The 22,000-nt window shown below is 43.9% G+C and overlaps 1 protein-coding gene across 4 annotated transcripts in view; it reads left to right on the top strand.

Moving 5' to 3' along the window:
- The window catches only part of LOC115472691 (FRAS1-related extracellular matrix protein 1-like), a 215,467-nt gene that overhangs the window by 134,855 nt on the left and 58,612 nt on the right, over positions 1-22,000 (top strand). For all 4 annotated transcript variants that reach the window (XM_030207049.1, XM_030207047.1, XM_030207048.1 and 1 more), the window contains 2 exons: positions 14,238-14,652; positions 17,102-17,303. In XM_030207049.1, the coding sequence (XP_030062909.1) occupies positions 14,238-14,652; positions 17,102-17,303 (617 nt within the window). The remainder of the gene's footprint in view (positions 1-14,237; positions 14,653-17,101; positions 17,304-22,000) is intronic.

Below are 22,000 nucleotides of genomic sequence, written 5' to 3'. Positions count from 1 at the left end.
AATTGCACATGTAGGTTACAGCCCTGTCTATGACCCACCCATACTCCACCCCTGCGTATGCCCCCTTACAAATATCCACTTGCAAATAGTGCTTAGGGCGATTATTGACTTTATTTATTTATTTATTTATTACATTTGTACCCCGCGCTTTCCCACACACAGCAGGTTCAATGCGGCTTACATGGTAAAAAAAAAAGCATTACAAAGTCCTGTAAGAAGAATATTACAAACTATAATAAACATAATAATAATAAGGTTTTAAGAATATATGAATTGGATATGGGAAGGTAAGGATAGAACAGGCAAAAGGAAAGGAGATTGGGAGGGGCATGGTATAGAAAGATGGAGAAGAAAAGATTGGAGGATGAGTGTGATGAGATTGGGAGATAAGGTCAAAGGTATAATTGGTGTCAGTGCCAGTGTCATAGCAGGGGTAGTGTAGGTGGGCTGACAGGATTAAGTTGGGTCATTAGGGTAAGCTTGCTTGAAAAGATGTGTCTTCAACGTTATGAGGTGAATCCTATATATGGCGCTGAAAAAAGCCCTATTCTATAAGCCGCACTTAAAGTTTATAGAATAACGCTTAGGCCCAGGAATCGCACCTAACTTTAGGCACGGCCATTTGATCCAAACGCTCTGCAGCTCCCTCAGTACTTCTCCACTCTTATCTCTCCCTACACTCCTCCCTGGGAACTCCGTTCACTGGGTAAATCTCTCTTATCTGCACATTTCTCCTCCACCGCTAACTCCAGACTCCGTTCCTTTTATCTTGCTGCACCATATGCCTGGAATAGACTTCCCGAGTCGGTCCGTCAAGCTCCATCTCTGGCCGTTTCAAATCTAGGCTAAAAGCCCACCTTTTTGATGCTGCTTTTAACTCCTAACCCTTACTCGCTTGTTCAGTACGGTACCTGGTCAAAATAGACCCGACAAAATGGCCCAGACAAAAAAGGTCCAAACGAAAAAAGCTCCCGACAGAATAGTCCCTGACATAACAGCCACTGTCAAAAGGGCCTGCCCACAATATATAACCCTTGACAAGTTAGCCTCCTGACAAAAGGGCCCAATCAGGCTGCCCAGAATATGGCACTGCATTTTTTTCCTAATAATCTTACCTTGCCAAACAGGATAAGGTTGTTAAGACTATGAAAATGATGACAATATTGAGGGTTTTTTTTTTTTTTTTTAAATTAGCACAGTGATGGAAGAATAGTTTCTTTAAATAGCAGAACAGATCATGAATACCAGTTTGTAGCTACAGAATTTTGTTTATTTATATATGCTTTATGCAATTGAATACTGGAAGGAGGCTTTATCAGTGAAGATTTCAGTTGTAGTTTATTATATTTTTTGTGATGTGTTATTTTGGGGTGGGGGGCTGTTTTGTGGGCGGGGCAATTTTGTCAAGGGCTATTTTGTTACAAGGCTGTTCTGTCAGGGCTATTATGACTGGGCGCCTTTGAGTACCCTTATTTTATCATCCCCACCTTAGTAATTCCCTTATCTCTTATTTGTCCTGTTTGTCTGTCCTACTTAGATTGTAAGCTCTGTCAAGCAGGGACTGTCTCTTCGTCTTCAAGTGTACAGCGCTGCGTACGTCTAGTAGTGCTATAGAAATGATAAGTAGTAGTAGTAGTTGAAAAGTGGTGCAAATCTGGGCACCTAAAATTAGGCACATTTCCCCCTTATTCTACGAGCATTCATTTTAGGAACCCCCATTCTGCCCAAGACCCTCCCATTTCTGCGCCCCCTTTTTGAACTCACATATAAAATTTAGGCGTGGATTCCGCACCTAAATTTACAAGTGTATATTCCAATAAAATCTAGTGCCAATAATTGCTCGTTAAGAAGACAGTTATTGGCGCTAATTAGCTCATTATTCAATTAAATTAATGCACAAATTGGGCACACGCACAAATTTGCGCACACAAATTTTAGTAACTTTTATAGACTTTTTTGGGGGTGCCTATGTGTGCACGTGCCTATATAAATATCAGTGTTCTATACATTTAGTACACACATAAAATGCATATATACGTAAGTGTCTGGTTTATAGAATTATCCTTCATGGGATTTCCTAGATAGCAAATGATTTTAACTCACAAACATGTGCTCCAAAGCGGAAGTAATAAGGTGCACTTAATGTAGCGTACCTTAGCATATCAGGTAGCTTGCTCTGTGCCATCAATTAGAATTTTATTTCATGAAGAAAATCGGACGGTGATATAAAATTAGCGGTAGGACTGACTCCAGATGGTGGTGTCATTTCTAAGAAAAAAACCATATGTTGGCTATTATGATACTTAAATGTAATGACTTTACATCTTTCCACTGGGCAAAGACGGCACATGACAGGGCTGAGTTTTTGTGATGACAGGAAAGTACATTTTTCCCAGCAGACGTAACAAATGCAGCAAGTGAGACCCTGCTGTGCTACAGCTCTTCTGAGTAATTTCAGCTTTCTGCTTAGCCCATATAGGCCTGGAGGCTGATGTGCAATGTTCCTAGAAAGAACTGCCAGGTCAGTATTCAGATGTCATGGTCATTGAGCGGAGGAGTGGCCTAGTGGTTAGGGTGGTGGACTTTGGTCCTGAGGAACTGAGTTCGATTCCCGGCACAGGCAGCTGCTCCCTGTGACTCTGGGCAAGTCACTTAACCCTCCATTGCCTGCCGCATTGAGCCTACCATGTGTGGGAAAGCACGGGGTACAAATGTAACAAAAAAAAAAATTGTGTTGGTGTGGCTTTTAAATCCATTCCCCTTGATATTCAGGCGGCGGCAGTGCTGTTTTCGGTGATCGGCATTGACTATCTGGGGATTTTTTTTTTGCCAGCTTTAATATTTAGCGCTGGCCAGTTAAGTTAATAGCGTGCAAAGAAACGACTGCTATTTATGAAGTCCAATTTGCCTGCTTAACTTAGCTGGCCAGCGCTTGAATATTCACAGATAATCAACTATATCGTACGATATAGCTGGTTAGCCGTTATGGAGGAGATTCTATATATGGCACCTAAAAAAAATCGGTGCTGAAATCAGTGCCAACTAAGTGTATTCTATAATCAGCGCCTAAATTTAGGCAACAATTATAGAATTACACTTAGTTGATACCTCAGCGCCTAAATCTATGCACATCCATTTACACCAACAAAAATGTGGCGTAAATCCCAGCGTGTAGATTTACACGCACTGGGCCATATTCTATAACTTAACATTGACATTTGCACATCATCCAGTCCTCATCTTACAATGTATTAATTTATAAATAATAATACCACAATTCATCATTGGAATTAAATTTTGGCTGCAGCTTTATTAACCATATATAAATATATAGCTCAATTCTATAACTTAACCTTTACCCAATGCATTAAATTCTTCCATACCAATGTTAGCATTCCCAGAGCGGTTTAACAGTTCGGAGCCATTCGGTAATGAAACTGGCTCTCTGACTTGTCCAAAATTTCCCCCTTTATTCTATGTGGCTCACGGTGCCATCAGGCCACATCTCACTCGTGGCAGTTCCGCCCACAAGTTACTTTTTCCATCAAAATATCTTTTAACCAGTATCCACTTAACCGCATCTGGTGCCTCTTTATCCCCACATATCCGGCTGACTCAAAAGCTGCTACCGACCTCCCATTCCCCACCCAAACTCACATACCCACCATAACCATCCCACCAAAATCATTATACAATAAACCCACAACATGTCACCAACTATCCATTGTAATTAAAGACAAACCACACAACACAGGGTGGGTTGGGAAGGGCACAAAATCCTAACCCCTCATCCACCCTCACCCACTCCTGCCCACCCAAATGATGATTTTAAACCGCCAAAAACCCAACCGTTCCTATGACAGCCACCAATCCTCACCTGCCCTTATCATCCAATCACCCGTCCTCTCCTGTTACTACCCTACCCACACTCAACATTAACTCTCTCAACTCCTTCTTTCATACCATTCCATCTTTTCCCTACCCTCACCTCTATTAACTCTTTATCTCCCTTCCTTCTGGCTCAGTCAATGTTTTTGCCCCAACAGTCTAAACTGTAGGGTCTCCATACGTGTATATTTCGGAACACCCACGAAACGCCCATTTCCCCACCCATAACTACTCCCCTTTTTACCTGCGCACATTAGAAGTTCGGTGCACATTGTGTACAGAATATGCTTAACAAGTCATGCACCTAAATTTTAATTAGTGCCAATTAGTGTTCATTATTGCTTATTAAGCGCTGTTATCAGAGCTCATTAGCTTGTTAAGCCAATTAAGTTGTGTGCTTGCTATAGAATCTGTGCTGATGGCGTGGATCTCTAGGCACACTATATAGAATCTGGGGCTATGCTAATATCCAGTGGAGATAACTGACTATCTTGCTGAATATTAGCGTTTAGCCGGCTAAGCAACCAGCCAGGAGCCGTTCCTGGTTGTTTAAATAGCGCTGAATATCAGGCCCATTCTGTGTATTCAGTGCTGCTAATGATGACTAATACTGGCTCAAGCAAAAAAAAGAGGAGGAAAAAAATGAGTGACAAACAAAAGAGTGAGGTGAGTTCAAGGACGATATCGAGAAGTCTTTAATGTAAACAGCTTAAAAGCAACCCTACACGGCCATGTTTCAGCACAAATGCCTACCTCGGGGGTCAGGTTGATCTCTTGTGTTATGGCGAAAAAGCTTAACATAAGAGTAAAGTCAATGTCCTGGTTGTTGAACCTCTGTGAAATCCTCAGTAGGAAAACCGCTGAGCGCAAACCCCATCCGATGGTGTTTGCGGCTCAGCGGTTTTCCTACCGAGGATTTCACAGAGGTTCAACAGCCAGGACTTTGACTTTACTCTAAAAATAGCACTGGAACAGCACGGGGCTTTACCACACCTGTGATCAGAGATAATTGCATGCAAATTTAAGCATGCAATTCTCTCGGATCATGGGGTAGAAGTGCGGGAGGATTGTGCCTGAGCATGCACTCAAGCACAATCCTCCGGCACTTGTTTGACAGGTCTCAGCTGTTAAAAGCCCAGACCTGTCAAACACAGGGTCTGGAGGTCCATGGGACCACCAGACCCCCAACTACCTCCGCCCTGAGCCAAGCGAAACTCCCTTATATGGTGTGAACATAGTAACATAGTAGATGACGGCAGAAAAAGACCTGCACGGTCCATCCAGTCTGCCCAACAAGACAACTTATATATGCTATTTTTTGTGTATACCCTACTTTGATTTGTACCTGTGCTCTTCAGGGCACAGACCGTATAAGTCTGCCCAGCACTATCCCCGCCTCCCAACCACCAGCCCCGCCTCCTAACCATCGGCTCTGGCACAGACCATATAAGTCTGCCCAGAACTATCCCCACTTCCCAACCACTAGCCCCGCCTCCCACCACCGGCTCTTGCACAGACCGTATAAGTCTGCCCAGCACTATCCCTGCCTCCCAACCACCAGTCCTGCCTCCCACCACCGGTTCTGGCACAGACCGTATAAGTCTGCCCAGCACTATCCCCGCCTCCCAACCACCAGCCCCGCCTCCCGATCTCGACTAAGCTCCTGAGGATCCATTTCTTCTGCACAGGATTCCTTTATGCTTATCCCACGCATGTTTGAATTCCGTTACCGTTTTCATCTCTACCACCTCCCGCGGGAGGGCATTCCAAGTTAGTTGCTGACAGAGGAGGAAGGGTTGCCAGAGGCTCTGTCGGTGGCAGGAGGGAAGGGAGCAAGACCTAGCTCCTTCCCCCAAGGATGAGGAGGGTCCCTGGGGTGTGTTCTCCAGGACAGGCCCAGGCTATGGGGCCTCCTGGACTCAGGGACCAGAAGGCCAAGAAAAGTGGTTCCCTCTCTGACAGGGTTTCAGAGAGGAGGGAAAGGAGCCCTGTGGATCGAAGAACGCAGGCTTCCATGGGAGGAACCCAGAATGGTACCCCTCTCACAGTGGCATGTCAGCTAGCAGGTGAGGGGGGGAGAGAGCTGGGGGAGACCCCAGAGAAGAGCAGGTCGGAGAAGGAGAGGGAGGAGAGAGAAGATTTGCCGGGAGGCCCTACCAGTGTCAGAGGAGGAGGACAGTGACTCTTCAGAGGAGGAAGATTTCCCTGCTCAGTGCATCCTGGACAACCCCTGGTTTCACCTGCGCTGACTGCCGTTCCCCAGAGGTTGAGCCCCTAGGTGCAGGTGGCCTGCAGGGCTTACGAGATGGAGCAGGAAGCGGGGTGATGAATGTGACGGCCAAGCAGGTAGCAGGCAAGAGAGTGATCCAGGTACAGGCAGAGTTGGTAGGCAGGCAGCAGGCAAGAGAGTGATCCAGGTACAGGCAGAGTCAGTAGGCAGGCAGCAGACACGAGAGTAATCCAGGTACAGGCAGAGTCAGTAGGCAGGCAGCAGACATGAGAGTAATCCAGGTACAGGCTAAGTCAGCAACGAAGGACAAAGTAGAGGAGAAGCACACTACTGAGCAAGTAACACCTACCAAAGTAGAAGCCGAAGCAAGGAGTCTAGGGAGAGCTCAGCTGATAAAGTGCTGGCGTCTGACATCAGCAGAGAGAAGGGGCACAGCCATAGGACAAGAGCAGGGGAAGGAGGAACCGGAAGACCAATAGGAGAGAAGCAAGGGAAGCCAGGCAGAGGAAGAGCAGACCCAGGTGGGTGGAAGCAAAGCAATCAAGAGGCCTGGAAGCCAGGCAGAGAGAGAGCAGAGTCAGGTGCACGGAAGCAAAGCAATCAAGGAGCCTGCAGCCAGAGAAGAACTACACACGCATGGCTCAGGGCTGTGCCAGTTAAGTGTGCGTGTCGACGGGACCCTGCGCAGCTCGAGGATGCCGTTTGCGTTGAGGTAGGTGGACATGACACATACAAAATAGTAAACTTGTTACAATGCTGACTATTAAGCTAATTAGTATTGACATCTAACGTATTGCAATAGTTATCTACTGGTGACCGAGCTTTCTAAGAATGGAAAATATCGCGAAAGCGAACAGCATTAACAGCTTCAAATTTACGAATTGCACATAGGCGTGACCACCATTCAAAAGTATTTAATTTAGTGTTGTCCTTCCAGTGAAAGACTATCAAATGCATTTTACGGGAACGCTCCTGGCTCACCCGTGCCCCTTCCATGGCCACGCCCCTTTGTAGATTTGCGTGGAAACACTTAGACACTATTTAATAAATGGGCACGTAAATATTCCATTTTTGCCCCATTTCAGCACCTTGCGTCTGTTAGAACGCTTTTTCATGCCGAAAATTCAGTATGGAAGTAATGCCTAACGTTCGATGTCACATATAAAATTTCTCCCCAAATGTGTTTCCCCCCCCCACAATTTACATTTCTCCTGCTGTTTCAAATGAATGCACATCCCTAATTTATATCAGTGTGTTTCAACACATGTTTTTATTGAAATTCAACCCCTCGTGGTTTGCTGTCTTAGGTTAACAACTTATATATAACCTGGTGTTCAGTAAAATATTTTCAAAGTTAGCCTTTTCTAGATATTTCTATATATTTACCATGGCTGTCTAAAAGGCTTGTGGTAGATCTGATGATAGTAATAGGCTGGTGAGGGAAAAAAATAAGCAAAAAAAAAATGTACTTAGTAAAAAGGCTGGTTTAGAATGAGATATTGTCAGACCTTTTCCCTACAATATGTTACCCTGGAGGCGTCCTGCTAACGCAGTAACCTGAAGCCTGGCATTGGATTTAGTATGCCCTGGATGTGTGGAGGCTGTCTGAGCACATGAAAGAGATTATGTGCTAAGTATCTGTGGGAGAGGGTGCCATCTGTATGGCTTATTCAACACCCTCTGTTGGATGAGCTAAGAAGTGACTCCAGAGAGAAAAACAGGCTGTCGCCTACCTTCTCTCTAACTAGAGGTAAAAGAAGAAGCAAGGGTGGCAACCATCAAGACAAGAAGATGCCAAAGAGGGTTAAAACCAGGGATAAAAACATTAAGAACCTGCTCCCTAAATTAATTTCTGGAGATGATCTATATTGGGTTAAATAACTCCTCATTATTCTGTAACACAGCTGAGGCTTCTCAAAATGTTTATCTTGTTTTGCAACTGGTACCTTCTGGCATATCCCGGTGCCAGCTCTCCTGGCTCCCTAACAACTCCCCGCTATATTTCATTCTCACTATTTTTGGAATGGAGCTGCTGGTTCCAGGTGATTTAATAAATTGCTTTTTTGTTGTGTTCCTTTTAACTTACCCATCTGCTCAACACATGCCTAGCGTGCAATCTGTCGGCAGTTTGCAGAAAGACAAACTGTCAGAACAGTGTGCAATTGACAACTTTCTTCCCAATTAGATTCGTGGTAATTTTAACAGATTTCAGGGCACTAGAAAAAAAGGTGAAATGTTATTAAAGCATCAATTTTGACAGACCTAGGCACATAGGATTTCAATGTAAATTTATTTTAAATTCTTTAATTAAAGCTAGGGAAGCATTAGCTGTTGAAGCACTTACTACAGACTGCACGAGAAATTTAAAGGGAACGTAGTGGGCAACTGGGTTTCTAGACCTTGCAGGCTATGCAAGGCGACGTGCTGGTCCTCAGTAATATAATTGCAGTGAGATACAGAGGCCTGATTAATTATTCATACTTTCTTTTTTTTTTTTTTTTTGCAGCAGTGTGGTTAAAATACAGGCAACTGGATTTTCTCCAACTGATTTTCTCAGGGAGACGTTCCCTATGAAACAGCCAAAGAACTAGGGCCATTAGCCAAAGTCATTCTTTATTCTCTCTGACGTATGGCTCATCCACACATACAAGAGATGGGCCTCCATTGGTTGCTGAGAATTGGGAACCGGGATGATCCACACTAAGCTAGTATTCTATGAAGGTTATTCCATGCAAAACAGCCTTTACAGAACACTAGCGTAGCACACATTTCAGGTCAGATTCTGTAAATAGCGTCTAAAAAAGTGGCGCATCCAAAAATAGAGCTTTCGCTGTTCTATAAATTGCGCTTAAAGGGGCCCTTTTACTAAGCCGCGTAGGTGCCTACATGCGCCCAACATGTGGCAAACTGGAGTTACCGCCCAGTTACCATGTGGCCCTTACGGTAATTTCAATTTTGGCGCATATCCACTAAGCGCGTCTGAAAAATATTTTTTTCTTTTCTGACGCACGGTAGCTATGCGCGTCAAGTGGAATTTGACACGCGTAGACCATTTCCGCCCGGTTACCATGTGAGACCTTACCGCTAGGTCAATGGCTTACGGTAAGGTCTCCTAATTACTGCTAATTAAGGGCCCCTTTTACACGCGGCAATTTTCATTTTGACACGTCCATTTTCGGCAAAAAAAAGGCATTTTTCTGTAGGTGCGCTAAAAAACAATTCTGCGCGTGCCCAAAACACGTGTGTACACTACCGCAGGCCATTTTTCAGTGCACCTTAGTAAAAGGTTTATAGCATAGTGAATAGGGCCATGTCCCCTTTTCAGCTACACGTTAGAATTTATGTGCGTGTATAAATCCCAGTTATTGCCAATTACTGCTGGTAATTGGTTGTTATCAGCCAGTTATCATTGATTGGCTCATTACTCAAGGTGCACATGTTAAATTGGGCACGTGCCCAATTTAATGCATGCAACTTGCCACACCTTCTATAGAATTTGGAGGTTTGTGCCTAACTTTGGGGGTCCTTCTACCAAGCTGAGGTAAAAAGGGGCTTCACCATTTGTCAGAGTGTGTTTTTGATGCACGCTAATGCCCCTTTTTACCGCAGTGGTATGGCCATTTCGGTGGGGAGCCTTACCGCCACCCATTGAGATGGCGGTAAGGGCTCCCGCGCTGACCCGGCAGTAACTGGGCAGCGCGCAGCACTTCTAGTTAAGTTCTGGTGCTACAAAAATAGTACTTTTTTTGTAGCGCAGGAAATGTCGTATGCTAGGGGTGGAAACTACTGTCATGCTCCTTCAGTAGCCCAGCGGTTGTTCCGGATTGGCGCATGGCGCTGCTTAGTAAAAGGGACCCTTTGGGCAAAGACTGGTATAAATGGTTGTGCCCAACTAATGTGGAAAATGAGCAAGTAGATCAGTATATTATCCAAAATATTTTATTGAAGATACCGTATTTAAGACAGTTGCCCGACACAGGCCGTGTTTCGCCCACAAAAGGGCTGCGTCCGGGGTTATAATAAACAAACATATTAAATTATAGAATCTAAACATTATAGAAACAAATCAATGATATTTAATATTAAAAATTACAAATTAAAACAAATATGAAATATGTAAAACATGAATGATAAAATGTACATGTAAAACATAGACATGAATTGTTAACAATGAGAGTCACTTTCAATTTAAAAAATGGATAAAAACTTATAAAATATTTATAAATATATAATTATAATAATCAAATGAATAAGACATTAACATAGGAAAATGTAACATAAAATATATATATATATGAAATACATATATACATATGCATACATATATATTTAAAATATATTACCAGCAAAGAAAGGGCACAGGTGCAAACATGGTAGAAAACTTTTATATAATAGTAATTTTTATATGTTTGCACCTGTGCCCTTTCTTTGCTGGTAATATATTTTAAATATATATGTATGCATATGTATATATGTATTTCATATATATATTTTTTATGTTATATTTTCCTATGTTAATGTCTTATTCATTTGATTATTACATTTTATAATTCATGTTTTACATATTTTATGTTTGTTTTAATTTGTGATTTTTAATATTAAATATCATTGATTTGTTTCTATAATGTTTAGATTCTATAATTTAATATGTTTGTTTATTATAGCCCCTGATGCAGCCCTTTTGTGGGCGAAACACGGCCTGTGTCGGGCAACTGTCTTAAATACGGTATCTTCAATAAAATATTTTGGCTAATATACTGATCTGCTTGCTCATTTTCCACGTTGGATTTCGCAGATCGTTTGCCTTGCTGTTTTCTGTGCCCAACTAATGACAGGTGCATAAATGCAGATATTCTGTAACACCACACCTAAGTTCTGGAATTGCCCCTGACCTGCCCATGCCCCTCCTATGGCCACGCCCCCTTTGGAGTTGGACACTATGAAATTAGGCACATGTTATAGAATAGGGCATAGGGCAGATCCACACATAACTCCTAATTACTGCTAATTAAGGGGCCCTTTTACTAAGCCGTGTAGGCGCCTACACGCACCCTGACGCACGCCAATTTGGAGTTACTGTGGCTTGGGCAGGAATTTCATTTTTGGTGTGTGTATGAAAAATAAATTTTTATTTTCTGACACATATCAGCTACGCGCATCAATTGGCATTCTATGCGCATAGGTCATTACCGCCCAGTTAACGTGTGAGACCTTACCACTAAGTCAGTGGGTGGTGGTAAGGTCTCAGGCCCAAAATGGACGCACGCTGATTTTTATTCTGCCGCATGTCCATTTTCGGCAAAAAAAAGGCCTTTTTTGCAGGTACGCTGGAAAATGGACCCGCGTGTGTCCAATACACACGTCTACACCAGCGCAGGCCATTTTTCAGCGCACCTTAGTAAAAGGGCCCCTGTATTGGCCAATATAACTGGCTAAGCCAGTAACGTGATATTCAGCGCTTGTTAGCCGGCTATTTGGTGCTGAATATCACTGGATAGCCGGTGAAGTGCTGTTTCACCAGCCAAATTGTTTTTAATACTGGCCTTTCAAATTGTTTTTAATACCAGCCTCTCTTTGCCCAACGTGGCAGACTGCTTGCCAGCACAGCGGGAAAAAAAGGAGAGAAGGAGGAGGAAAAAATGAAAACCGAGAAATCCCTAGTTCCTCACATATTCAGGAAATCTCTCGTGGTCTGAATTAGGAATTCCTTTCCTCAGCAGCGGACCCCACCAACAATAAAGCGCTTACTTTTAAAATGCATTTCCAATTCTTGTCTCAAGCATTACCTACACCACAAACATTTAGAGTAATCTAAAAATCGGCAAAAAGGAGAAGGCTCACAGTAAAATATAGTTAATTTGTTCAGACATAAAAAGCAGCAATTCTTAATTGGGGGGGGGAGGGGGGCACAAATTGATCTCTTATAAATTAACTAAAACATGTAAATTAATTTCTATTTATTTATTTATTACATTTGTATCCCACATTTTCCCGCAAAGCAGTAGGCTCAATGTGGCTTACAGGCTCCGGAGAGGAGAGTACCAACTCCGGGAATATATATACAGAGTGGAAAATGGAGTAAAGAGAATACAACTCTGGGACCAATATATAGTAGCATATAGAGCGAAGTAATCCCAATGAGGCTGATAAGTCTCTGGGGATGGGACTACAGCTTCTAGTGAGCAATACAGAGTAGGATGAGGGTATTTTTATTTTTATTTTTATTTATTTATTGCATTTGTATCCCACATTTTCCCACCTATTTGCGGGCTCAGTGTGGCTTACAATACATTGTATTGATGGAAGTACAATTTGTTACAACTCGATTATGGTTAAATTGTGAGGAGTAAAGTAAAAACAAAGTCTACGTATCGCAAGGGGAATAGAACAATGGAACAGAACAATGGAATAGTGAAGAAACAACGGATACTAATAGGATTACAGAACAATAGCTAAAGAACGTTTGGTTATAACATTTTTACCTGTAGATTAAGGTTTGAGTGTGTTAGAATTTCGGGGGATGAGAGTATAAATGAGTATGTATTGATGCAGTTCTAACAGTGTGCGTGGACTTCATGTGTTTTAATCCTTTCGATAGATTTTTTCGAAGAGATAAGTCTTCAGTGACTTGCGGAAGTCGGTCAGCTCGTAAGTCGTCTTCAGGTTACGTGGTAGTTTATTCCAGAATTGCGTGCTCATAGAAGAGAAGGTTGATGCATGTAGCACTTTGTATTTTATGCCTTTGCAATTTGGGAAGTGGAGGTTAAGGAAAGTTCGGGATGATCTTTTAGCGTTTCTGGATGGTAAGTCTATTAAGTCAGACATGTAGGTTGGGACTTCACCGTGAATAATTTTGTGAACTAGTGTGCATAATTTAAAAGTTATTCGTTCCTTGAGTACACTTAATTATAACTGGAGTGGTAAAATCTCCGGTACTATGTAAGCCACATTGAGCCTGCAAATAGGTGGGAAAATGTGGGATACAAATGTAACAAATAAATAAACAGGATTATGTGAAAGGGGTATTGTTTATTTCTTAGATCGAAAGATTTAATGCATTGTAATTGATTGTAAGACTCAAAATCATTTTGTAACTTAATTTTTCATTAACACCCATAAGAAAATATCTTTTTAAAGCAGCAGTTCATGTCAGTTAGGGACCCTTTTACTAACCCGTGGTAAAAGGGGCTTTGTGCTCGTGTGGCGGCCATTATTGCTACGTGCCAGGGCCCCGTCTACCGCAGCAGGTGAAAATAGCCAAAAATGAAATGGCTGTGCGGTAAGTTCGCAATTGCTGCATGGCCATTTCAGGAGGGAGCACTTACCACCATCTATTGAGGTGGCGGTAAGGGCTCCCACGCTAACCCGTCAGTAACCGGGCAGCGCGTGACACTGCCTGATTACCACCAAGTAACCCCCTAAGGAAATATTTTTTCAATATTTCTGCTAGCGCTGGAAATGGGGCGCGCGAGGGGAATAACTACCGCCAGCACCTGCGCTGGGCCGGTGGTAGTTTCAGGTTACCACGTGACAACCCTTTAGTCAAAGGGTCCCTTAGTGCAGATTTATTTATTTATCTATTTAAAAATTTATATTCTGCCTACAACTAAGTGGATTAGAATATCACATACATAATCAAAGTAAAAATAATAACATTCAAATCAAAACAAATATAAATAAAGATATAACATATTAGCCCCATGATAACTCATAGGAAAGTCATCTCAGCAATTTCAAATAGGACATTTTGTTGTGTCAAAGTAAGAAACTTAAGCACATTAGCTTCATGCCTGCACACATAAATGTGCTCTTCATTTTAGTTTCCAGGCCCTCTATTTGGGAGAAATGCAACGACTTCATTGTGAATACTACGCAGAAAAAGAGCATCTTTGCTTATTTTAGCTGGAATATGAATGAATACCGCAGCCAGCCAGGAGATAGGTGCATTACGGATGGCCAAACAGACAGCTGCTACATCACAATTAGTCTCTGAAAGCCTAGATCTGGAAGAACCTTGGCCATCCTGTTCATACTCAATATTGCCACGAACTAGAAAATGCTTTTGCAATGATTTTTTTTTTCTTGTGTTCATTTTAAATTGTCTCTTTTCTCGTTATAGTTTCACTGTCAGCAATGACTTGAAGGCTACAGATGGCTTCATGGATTTCATTGTAGTGCATACAGATCACATACCACCTACGCTGGTTAAAAACAAAGGTATCCAGTTACATGAGGGTGGCGTAGGGGTGATATCTCAAGATCTTCTTGAGCTGACAGACCCTGATAGTCCAGTAAATAACCTTACATACAGGGTTATCCAGCACCCTCTGCATGGCCACCTGTACCTAAAAGGGAGCATCATGCATCAGAGCATATTTACTCAGGCAGATGTGAACAACATGGATGTGGCCTACAGACACAACGGCGGAGCAGGGCAAGTGGACAAGTTTTTGTTCACTGCTACAGACAAGATCAACCCAGGCTTTCTGGTTGAGGGAAAAATGAGAGAAGATCCAGTGGTCTTCACTATACAGGCATGTATGACCTTACAATGTTGGTTAATGAAGCATGAGAAATTAGATGGCATTTATTTCATGTACTTATTAGGATTTACTTACCGACTTTTTGAAGGAATTCACTCAAGGCAGTGTACAGCAAGAATAAGTCAAACATAAGCAAAAGAAAATTACAGCAGTAAAAATATTCAAACAACAATACAAAGTATGGAACAGTAAGCTACATTACAATATCAACACAATCTACTATAATAAAACACACCCTCAACGTTCTGAGGACACTGACGTCACTGCAGGCACTCAGACACCGGTTCGTAAGTTCATGGTGGTGAAGCCAGAACACTCACCATGTCTCCATGCCCCGCCCTCGTGTCACACGTGATGACGTCGAGGGCGGAACATGTACACAACCACGCAAATGAACGAACGGGGAGGCGTGTTTCCCTACTCCTCCCCTTCCAACGAATCGCAGCTGCCGAGGACGTGCCCATCACCCCGCCCCTTTTGCGCCATCGCACCGCCCCTTTAACGCTAGCACCCTGCCCCTGGTCGCCCCCTCATCCCCCCCATCACCTCCCCTCCCCTTACTCTACTATCCCTGGTGGTCTAGAGGTACCTGTTCACTCGGGGCAGGAAAGTAAGAGCCCCTGCTTTCCTGCCGGGAGCGCTGCTGCTAGCTGCCCTGCTGTATCCTCTGTGAGTCGGGCTCTCTGCATTTCAAAATGGCCGCCGAGAGTTGAAGCAGCCTCGCGAGACTTCAACTCTCGGTGGCCATTTTGAAACGCCGAGAGCCGGACTTGCACAGGATCCAGCAGGGGGCTCTTTCTTTCCTGCCCTGAGCAAACAGGTACCTCTACACCACCAGGAATACTAGCGTAAGGGAAGGGGAAGGGAGTCCCATGCCCGCTAGCGCCCATTTCATGACAGGCAGAAACGGGCCTTTTTTTACTAGTACACAATAAAACATTTTAATAGACAGCATAGGGTGTAAGCAAAGATGGAACATACAGATAGATAAGACAGAGTAACAAGAGTAAGAAAATAAGGGACTAGTTAAATAGAGTTACAAATGAGAACAGAAAGGTGCTTGAATGTTATGTGAGGGGGACCAGTGCACTACGAATGCTGGCTCCTCCCACGACCAAAGGGCTTGGATTCGGTCATTTCTGAGATGGGCGTCCTCGGTTTCCATTATTGCCGAAAACCGGGGACGACCATCTCTAAGGACGACCACCTCTAAGGTCGACCTAAATGTGGGGATTTGGGCGTCCCCGACCATATTATTAAAACGAAAGATGGACGCCCATCTTGTTTCGATAATACGGGTTTCCCCGCCCCTTCGCGAGGATGTCCTGCGAGGACGCCCTCAGGAAAACTTGGGTGCCCCGTTCAATTATGCCCCTCCACGTATTTCCATGCCCCTAAGCATGCCCCTTTTTGCCTGCGCATGTTAGAATTTAGGCAGAGTATATTACAGAATAGGCATAGCAATGTACACGCGTAAATTCTAATTTTTGCCAATCAGTGCTCGTTATTGCTTGTTATGAGCTGTTAACAATGCTTAACAACTTGTTAAAACAATTAATCTATGCGTGTAGTTATAGAATGTGCCTTAAATTATGTACCGAACCACACTTAACTCTAGGCGCACTATTTGGAATCTGCGGGTTAGCAGCTAGCCCGGTCACTGGACGTCTCGTGACACAACAGATTCATTGGCTGACTGGCTATAACTTTGATGGTCAGCCGATGAATATCGGCTTAGCCGGTCATATTCAGACCGCCCCCCCAAAAATGGAAACGCAATGCCGGTCACCAGATACAACCCTGCATTGAATTACAGGTTTGCCGCTGACCGTGGGAGGCAGCCCAGCTAACTGCCATGGTCTGAATATCAGTCCCAGTGTGATTTTTTTTTTAATTTAAACTGATATATCTCTATACTTAAGTATGAGGAGGTGGTTTCATCTGGGATCATGAGCCTTCATGTATAGTATTCCAGTAGTTTAGTGGACTGAAAATGGCAGGGAAACCAATGGGATCCTATTTGGTGGAGTCTGGACCTTCTACTTCACTAGCTTTTTGGCACATTTGCTAGATTTTAATAACTTGTATTTTATTTGTATTTCTGGATATTTTATGTTTGTACCGTTTAATTTTATTGTGTAAGTTTTGTTGAAACCTCTGCGCATATAACAATGGTGGGCTATACATTTTTATAATAATAATAATAATAATATACATTACTCCTCCCCCCTTTTTGCAAAGCCACGAAACAATGCCGACGCAGCCTATTCACTTTTAATGGGCTGTGTCGGCATTACCACACTGACAGCTGTTTGCACGACTTTGTAAAATGTGGCGTTTAATAGCACTAATTGTGGGATACATTGATCTGTGTGAAAGCCAGGCAAGACCATTTAAGTTGATAGCGTTTTTATTTTTATTTTTTTAAATCTTACTACAGGTGGAACATGAAGACCGATCATCTCCAGTACTCGTTATTAAGAAAGCCCCATCAACAGTAGTCCATCTGAAAGATGGCAGAACTGCAATTCACATCACAGCACACAATCTGAAGGTCACAGACAGGAAGAACAAAGCTGAAGACCTTGTCTATACAGTGCTGAGGTCACCTTCCTTTGGCTACTTAGAAAATGGGAAAGCCGGTACGGTCTTAGTTTGGGAGGAAAACTTTTATCTTCACCATTTCACCTTTTTCCTTGCTGTCACAGTCTCAGCAAAAAATTCCACTTCCCATATGATTTTCAGCTTCTGACCTTCAGGGTAAAATGGCCGATTTTTCTATTTTTATTTATTTATTTGTTACATTTGTATCCCAGATTTTCCCACCTATTTGCAGGCTCAATGTGGCGTACATTGTCCTGTAGAGGCGTTCGCCATCTCCGGTAGTGAAACAAATACAAGGAGTTAATGTGGTCGGATAAGGTTCATGTGTTATAGACACATTGGGAATCATAGAGAGGAAGAGTTATGAATAGTTTATTCAGGGCCACCGAGAGACTAGGCCGGGCCCGGGGCAAGGCCACCCGCCTCCGCCCCCCCCTGCCGCTGCCGCTCCCTGTCGCTCCCCCTGCCGCTGCCGTTCCCCGTCGCTCCCCCTGCTGCTGCCGCCCCCTGTTGCTCCCGCGCTGCTGCAGCCCCCCATTGCTCCCCCCGCCGCTGCAGTCCGCGGTCTCTCACCTGCCTGCCTCCAAGGCTCCGGGCCCCCTGCATTCAAAGCGGCAGTCGCAGATCGCCTCTCTTCTGGTCTTCCCTCCCTGTGTCCAGCCCTCGTCTGATGTAACTTCCGGTTTCCGCGAGGGCGGGACACAGGGAGGGAAGGCCCAAAGGGAGGCGATCTGTGACTGCCGCTTCGAATGCAGGGGGCCTGGAGCCGAGGAGGCAGGTAGGTAAGACCGGGACTGCAGCACCGGCGGCCGGGCCCCCCTTGGAGGCCTGGGCCCGGGAAAATTTGCCCCCCTGCCCCCCCCTCAGCGGCCCTGAGTTTATTGCAAGCTTTGATATCGTTGAGTTATGAATAGTCTAGTACAAGCTTTGGTATCGTTGTGTTGCAGGGTTTAGGCACTTAAGTTGGGTCGATAGGGTACGCCTTCTTGAACAGGTTGGTTTTTAGTAATTTCCGGAAGTTTAGGTGGCAAGTTTAATAGCATGTGCAAATTTTTCCGTTAGCATGTGATCCCTTACCTTCCACCATTATATAGCCAGAAAGGTCTCATGCTCTAAGCATGTGCTAATCGATTAGTGCACGGCAATTTAGCTGCGCTGATTACTACAGAACACGCCCACTCTCCATCCCCAGATCCACTCCAGCACTAAAAAATAAATGTTATTTCTTAGCATGTGGTTAGCACACGCATGTACAGAAATTACCACAGGACGCCTGAATGCACCCAGCGGCAAGGCATTTTTTGCTGCACTAAGCATGTGTTGGTGCTTATCACTGCTTACTAAAAAGATCTCTCTGTTATTTTCCAAATAGTTTATTTGATCATATGCTAGTCTATTATACATAAGAACATCAGAGTAGCCATACTGGTTCAGACCAATGGTCCATCTAGCCCAGTATCCTGTTTTCCAAACAGTGGCCAAGCCAGGTCTCAAGTACCTGGTAGAAACCCAATTAGCAGCAACATTCCATACTACCAATCCCGGGGCAAGCAGTTGCTTCCCCTTGTCTGTCTCAATTGGACTTTTCCTCCAGGAATTTGTCCAAACCAGTGGCGTAGCCACAGGTGGGCCTGGGTGGGCCAGGGCCCACCCACTTAGGGCTCAGGCCCATCCAACAGTAACACATGGTAATGAAAATGCTGCCCTCCACAATACTGGCACCTTCGCAAGCTCAGTTTTCAGCGCATGCCTGCTGCAGACTACCAAGGTAGAGACTGGAGAGAAGCATTTTCCCACCAGCTGAGATAGTTTTTTGATGTGGGGGTGGGGGAGAGAACATTTGGTGCCCACCCAGTTCTTGCCTAGGCCCACCCAAAATCTGCTGTCTGGCTACACCCCTGGTCCAAACCTTTTTTAAACCCAGATAACTGCTATTACTACATCCTCCAGCAGAGTTCCAGAGCTTAACCATTCGTTGAGTGAAAAAATATTTCCTCCTATTTGTTTTAAAAAGTATTTCCACGTTCAAAGTGTGGTACAACAGGCTGTATAGGTAAAACGTATGTCAACCCTAACCTAGGGGGTCTTTTACTAAGCGGCAGTAAACACGATGTGGGCTTACCGCTCGCTAATCTGGAACTACTGCCAGCCCAACGCAGTCAACAGCGGTAGTACCGGCTGGAGTGCATGCTATTTCAGCTGCTCCGGAAAAAAAAATTGTTTTCTGTAGTGCAGTGCCAACCTAGCAGTAACCGGGCATCGCCGTGTGCTGCCCGGTTACGGCTGGGTTACCATGGGAGCCATTACTGCCACCTCAATGGGTGGCAATAAGTGCTCTCCGCCATATGGCCACACAGCTAGGGTTATCTTACCGCGTGGCCATTTGAGGGGGGGAGGATTTTACCTGCTACGGTAAAAAGGGCCCTGGTGCACGGGAAAACCAGACCCCGCTGCTACCGCATAATGAAAGACTGCTAAAAGGGTATATATTGCGCATCATTCATCGGGCTAAAACTCCAGGTGGAAAAGTGCAATCGTTAATAGCGCCACTCTGTGCATATAAAGTGTTTAAACTTAATAACAAGTTCTCAATAAATAAATAATAACTCAGTCAATGTTCGGTCAATATTCAATAAAGCCTTTTTCTCACAACTTAGTAAAAGGACCCCATCATAAGTAATAGGTCAAAAGAATTTTTTTTAAAAAATGGCATCTCCACACAATAAAACCGACTAAAATTAAAAGCATTTTTATCAGAATACAAGTATTGTGTTACCACAAAGTCCACTGAGATCTGGATTTATCAAACAGTGACTCCAGGATGTTGCTCTGCAGCCCTAAGTTATGTGTAACGCCTGTGAGCATTTATCACTATGGTCATTCTTGGCAAGTCAATTGCATGTTTGCATATTTTCATTGATATACCGCATTTGCAAAATCCACCCCAAGCAGTGAACAACAGAATAAAAATATAACACTTGGAGGCTCATTTCCAAAGCACATAGACTTACAAGTTATGTATATTATTGTGGAACTTTGTAAGTCTATGTGTTTTGAAAATGAGCACCGTGATCAAATAAAAACGAAGGAAGAGGGGGGTGATTGTGTCTGATGACCTTAAAGCTTCCGAACACGTAGAAAAAGTGACGGTCAATGCCAGAGGGATGCTTGGGTGCATAAAAAGAGGGATGACCAGCAGGAAAAAGGAGGTGATAGTGCCATTGTATAAGTCTCTGGTGAGGCCCCATTTAGAGTACTGTGTGCAGTTCTGGAGACCGCACCTACGAAAAGATATAAACAGGATGGATTTGGTCCAGAGGGCTGCTACAAAACTACTAAGCGGTCTTGAACACAAAAAATATAGGGACAGGCTTATGAACCTCAACATGTATACGCTGGAAGAGAGGAGACACGATAGAGACGTTTAAATATTTCAAGGGCATTTATGTACAGGAAGTGAGCCTTTTTCAACTGAAGGAGAACTCTGAAACAAGGGGGCATATGATGAAATTAAGAGGGACTAGGTTTAGGAGTAATCTAAGAAAGTATTATTTCACGGAAAGGGTGGTGGAGGTATGGAATGGCCTCCCGGTGGAGGTTGTGGAGTCGAGGACTGTGTCAGAATTTAAAAAGGCATGGGATAAGCATGTGGGATCGCTTAGGAAAAGGAAGAGTTAGGGGTTACAGAGGATGGGCAGACTGGATGGGCCATATGGCCCTTATCTGCCGTCTATGTTTCTAAAAACAAATTAAAACCCTCAATATATTAGTAAAAGAACAATCCTTTCATCCCCACAAACTCATCTAAACACATAAGTGTTTCACCCTCTTTTAAATGTCAGTAAATCCCTCTTATCACATCATTTACTCAGCAACACATTCCACAACTGTGGAGCTTTAGAGCACCTCCTTGTCACCAGGGACAAACCACATATGATTCCCCTGTGACTGCAACGAGCAGCAAAGAACACAGTCCTGAATTGTCGAGCAGGAACTGTCTCTTCATGTTCAAGTGTACAGCGCTGCATACGTCTAGTAGCGCTATAGAAATGATAAGTAGTAGTAGTAGACTGGAAATAAACAGGAGCACATTTGATCTGAAACAGAAAAGCTACGATCCAAGATGGCGCCGAGTTAGGACACTACCTCAGACGCGCTCTGAAGCCTACCTCCGTAGAACTGAAAGAGGAGTCCAAAGTTCCCATAATATGGGGAAGCGGCGGGGAAAGGTGAGGGAGGCTCCTGTTACCCCTACTGGTACCCACCTCTCGAGGCAGACGACATTGGAAAGTTTTGGAGTGTCTCTGAGACCCTGTTCAACATCTTCTCCTGCTATCCAACCGGCATCTAACAACTCGGTCAGCAGTGCAGACGGGGCTTCTCTGAGCCCCGACGTCTGTGCGGCACCACCCCAACCAGGAAGGGTGCGAGCGGTTTGTGATTCGTTGGATCCCATGCCTGGAATGGAGAGGACCCTTGAAGAAAGGAGCCCAACCAAACGCGTGGGTGAGGAGGAAGATCTGGTAGGACAGAGCTTAAAACATTTTCCTCAACCAACGAGAGATGGTTTAAAATTGATCTCTAACTCACCCCTTCCTGAGTTTAATATCGAATTGGTGAAACCTGCTGTAGTGACTATTGAAGCACTATGGGACCTAACTTTTTCAATGCATTCTTCGTTGCAGACGGTTTTATTGAAAAGTGCAGGTGAAATAAAAACTTTGTCCAAAGCCCT

Source organism: Microcaecilia unicolor, chromosome 6 (assembly GCF_901765095.1).
Source record: "Microcaecilia unicolor chromosome 6, aMicUni1.1, whole genome shotgun sequence".
NCBI classification, from domain to species: domain Eukaryota; kingdom Metazoa; phylum Chordata; class Amphibia; order Gymnophiona; family Siphonopidae; genus Microcaecilia; species Microcaecilia unicolor.
Note: the sequence above shows the minus strand (reverse complement) of the source record. Positions and strands in the feature narration are given on the sequence as shown.